Below are 4,560 nucleotides of genomic sequence, written 5' to 3'. Positions count from 1 at the left end.
GCCAAAACAGGATGAATTCTTTAGCAAAGAAGTCATTGGTATTAAACTGTCAAGTTTTCTCTCCTTTTAAAATTTTCTCACACCTGTGAATGAACAGAGCCCAAAAGGGGCGTGGAGATAATTATTAACCCTATAGCTGCAGGCACATTAATTGGTGATGTCAATAGACAAACACCACTGTCTTAGACTCAGTGAGTGAACAACCATCCACAGAATAGAAAATGTCTCAGTTGAAAGATTTTGTTTTCTTCCTCTTATCCAGTCCTACCACTCTGTTGGGGGCTGTTGCTGTCCTGCTCGTCCTCTGTCTTTTCTCCAGTAATTTCATCTCCCAGGAAATGTGGAAGGAGCCTCCAGGGCCGAGGCCTCTGCCCCTGCTTGGCAACCTATTGCAGCTGGATCTCAACAGACCCCACAAAACCCTGTGTGAGGTAAGTGTAGCACTACTATTGTGAACATGACCCATTTTGTAACAGTTTGCAGTCTATTTGAATTTCCCTCCATTTATGCATTTTTGCAACAATACCTTTTTTTTAAATTTATTTTTTTTACATTATCTAAGACATATCTCAATGTGTTTCATCTTCTTCCAGCTTTCAAAGAAATATGGATCTGTATTTAAGGTTTACTTTGGAACCAACAAAGTGGTTGTGTTAGCTGGATACAAGACAGTCAAAGAGGCTCTGGTCAGCTATGCAGAAGAGTTTGGAGACCGAGACATTTCCCCCATTTTCTATGACATCACTCGAGGTCACGGTATGACCTTCCTGCACAAAACGTTTAATATGTGTTTACAGATAAATACAAAAACAAATACTAGACACTTTAAGAATAAGCAAAACCATATGTCACATTGTATTTGTCATCTTTTCTGATTCAGTATTATATCTAATAACACACAGATATACATGACAATTTTTTTTAACAAGCATGTCATGCTTAATAGGAATCTTTTCTGATTAGTGTTAAACATAGAATCAGTACAGATAACTTCTGATTTGTACGTCATGATTAACAGGAATTCTGTTTGCAAATGGAGAATCCTGGAAAGAGATGAGACGTTTTGCCCTCTCCACCCTCAGAGACTTTGGGATGGGCAAAAGAGTTGCTGAGGATAAAATCTTAGAGGAATGCTGCCATCTGATTAAAATGTTTGATGAGCATAAAGGTAAGCAGTTAATATAATGATTATAACCTAACATGACATGGTGTGCTAATACATAGAAATCATACAATATGTTTTGGAGGTAAAGAACAATTCATTATGAGTGGTATTTCATCTACTGGGTCTTTTATTTTCAATAACAGGACACCTCTGAGTGCATTATTGTACTCATGTAATGGTCACTTACACAAAGAAAGATATGGTGATTTTTCAAAAGTAAAAGACTGCAGTTTAAAATACTGTCATGGTGTATTACCATATTTATTGACTATGTTTGAGTTGTCAAGTCAGTCAATCAGAAACCAAATCATTTGCTATAATGTAACATTTTCATTTTTAATAATTTCAGTTTTTCTTGCTGTCTGTTTACAGGGAAACCATTTGATACAAAATGTCCAGTGAATTATGCAACATCCAATATTATCTCCTCTATCGTGTACGGAAGCAGATTTGAATACAGTGACCCTCGATTCAAAAACCTCGTAAGACGAGCCAACGAGAGCATTCGCATTACTGGTTCTGCAACAGTCCAGGTAAGCTCAATGTTTAATTTTTGACTTGATATCATCCAAATGCTAAATATACATGAGTCTGTAATGATAGCATTGCATGTAATCCTTCATGAAATATATGCTTGTAGACTCATGTGGCACATAAAATAAATCTTGCTGTTTAATGTGAAATTTTGCATACATGAAATGTATCTCTTTGGGTTTTCATTTTAGTGTATGCTTTTATCTTTTAACTCATCTGTACTGTTTCTGCTATAATGTCACAGCTTTACAACATGTTTCCCCGGCTGCTCAGTTGGATAAAAAACCGGCAGCTGATATTAAAAAATGCTGAGAGGACTATCAGTGATGTCAAAGATTTGATCAAGCATCTGAAAGAGACACTGAACCATCACATGTGCAAGGGGCTTGTGGACTGTTTTCTGATTCGGAAACAGAAAGAGGAGGTAAGGTCAACAACTTTGGTGTTTTTCAGCCAACAAAAGATTACAGAAATGTTTCACAGGTCTGTTTTATAATAATACACAGTATGGGTGTTTCTTCTCTTAGGAATCACGCATTATAGACACTCATTTCCATGAGAACAACTTGATATTTACAGTGACCAACCTGTTTGCTGCTGGTACTGACACCTCAGCAACTACACTTAGATGGGGTTTGCTTCTTATGGCCAAATATCCACAAATCCAAGGTAAGGACGAAACCTGTGAATCTTTCCTCATAGGTGTGTATTTATGTTTTCATCTGTGAAGGACAAAGGAATATGTATGCTTCTGATGAAATACATGCATGTTTTTGGAGTGAAAAGGAAAATTAACATTCTTAGTTTGTGTCTCCAGACCAGGTCCAGGACGAGTTGAGCAGGGTTGTTGGAAGCCGTCAGGTCCGAGTAGATGACCGTAAAAACCTGCCCTACACGGATGCTGTCATTCATGAGACACAGAGACTCGCCAGCATTGTCCCCATGTCACTTCCTCACAAAACCAGTCGAGATGTCACCTTCCAAGGCTTCTTTATCAAAAAGGTCAGTTGCTCTCGGCACTTTCTAACAATAATTTGTGGATATATTCATCCACCTCTGACCACTCCTTAAACAGTGCTTTGGTTCTGAGAAGATATATGAAAGACAGAAGGCTATGATATTGTAACCCTAGCTATGCAAGCACAGGTTTATACCACTGGACCATATGGGTAAAACTCTCCTCCAATCACATGCACATTGCTCATATAGAGACGCTGCTCATATAGTGTGTGAGACAAACGTAATCAATAGGTGAATCCTGACTGACCAGCTAAGTACATGCACATTTCAGTGGGGGATTTCATGCACATTATTGGAATGTATTACCCCTTAGAGTCCAGTGGAGGTTAGAGCCTGTGTGAGATAGACTTGTTTTTCTCTTTTGCATACAGGGGACTATTGTGTTTCCTCTGCTTACTTCTGTACTGTACGATGAGAGTGAATGGGAGAGCCCACACACTTTCAACCCTTCCCACTTCCTGGATAATGAGGGTACATTTATCAGGAGAGATGCCTTCATGGCCTTTTCTGCAGGTAAAACAATTATGCAGTTTTTATTCTTACAGAATTCAAGAATCTTTTATGGTTGTACAGGATGGATCCAGTTTGACCCACTTCTCGTTCCTCTAGGTCGCAGAGTGTGTCTTGGAGAGAGTCTAGCCAAGATGGAGCTCTTCCTCTTATTCACCACCCTCCTCCAGCGCTTTCGTTTCACTCCTCCACCTGGAGTGACAGAAGATGATCTGGATCTGACTCCTGCTGTGGGCTTTGTCCTCAGTCCTTCACCTCATGAGCTGTGTGCCGTCAGTCGACAATGAGGCAGCTTTATCACTGCCTGTGGCAATGGCTTTAATATTCTTCTACTCACTGTCACACAGGCAGAAATGTCATCACTTGTATGTTCACCACCATGATTTACATGTTGAGTAGCCCCATCCTTAAGACCAGGATCAGTGAACATTGGCCACATACCATCAACAGGCAGATAATTTAATCATTGTAATTGTACACAATATTTGAAACAGCTTGTTGGAATTTGGGTGTATATGCACTTTGTTTGTATATGTACAGTATTGCAGTCAGCCAAATTCCTGCTTTTCTGCCACTGATGCTTTTCACTATTTGTCACTGGTTTGATTTGTTATATGTATATATATATACATATGTGTGTGCGTGTATATATATATATACATATCTATTATATTGAAACAAGTAGTATAATCATATAGTTTTCTATAAATAAACTAACACCTGCCTTTTCAGATTCATGAGCATCCCAAGATACAATAAAAGTACATTCATATTCCACCATCATGCATCTTACCATTGCCCCTTTTCTGTCTCTAAAAATCTTGACATGGACCCAATAGTTTTCAGTTTAGTCTTTTTGTTGTGGGTATAAGGAAAAGGTCTTTTAAAACTAATTTATACTCATTTTTATCAGTTGATTTATTAGGATTTTTTGTCATCAGTTGACAGTTTTCGGTGGTGGTCAGTGCCGCTGTTCAAACAAGCATGATCACCCCCTTAAAATGCATTGTGTCTGTTATAGAAAGGTACTTACTGTCATGACATACCTTCCCCATTTTTCACTGAGTTTTTCAAGTGTGTGAAACAGCCCCACTTTGGATTGTAAAGGTCAGCCAGGGTGTGTAGCTGACACAACCACTAACAAAAGGAAGAAAGGTGAATTGGTATTTGATTAATAAGTGATTAGTGTCAAAGTCATTATCATGTGAAACAGCAAATAGACGAGATGCTGGGAAAGAAAGCCAGTCATAACCTACTATGTCCTTGCAACAATAGAAAGTTAGCAACTTTAGCATTTACATATCTTGGGAATGAACTCAGGGCTGTTTTAA

The 4,560-nt window shown here is 38.5% G+C and overlaps 1 protein-coding gene across 1 annotated transcript; it reads left to right on the top strand.

The window, feature by feature from the left end:
• Positions 1-221: 221 nt before the first annotated feature.
• Positions 222-3,611, top strand: LOC133999577 (cytochrome P450 2K1-like). Its single transcript, XM_062438806.1, has 9 exons — positions 222-431; positions 594-756; positions 1,019-1,168; positions 1,538-1,698; positions 1,944-2,123; positions 2,227-2,368; positions 2,517-2,701; positions 3,091-3,232; positions 3,329-3,611. Exons 1-9 carry the CDS (start codon positions 222-224, stop codon positions 3,514-3,516), a joined length of 1,521 nt encoding a protein of 506 aa, XP_062294790.1. The 3' UTR covers positions 3,517-3,611.
• The last annotated feature ends 949 nt before the right edge of the window (positions 3,612-4,560 follow it).

Source organism: Scomber scombrus, chromosome 18 (assembly GCF_963691925.1).
Source record: "Scomber scombrus chromosome 18, fScoSco1.1, whole genome shotgun sequence".
In the NCBI taxonomy this organism is placed as follows: domain Eukaryota; kingdom Metazoa; phylum Chordata; class Actinopteri; order Scombriformes; family Scombridae; genus Scomber; species Scomber scombrus.
Note: the sequence above shows the minus strand (reverse complement) of the source record. Positions and strands in the feature narration are given on the sequence as shown.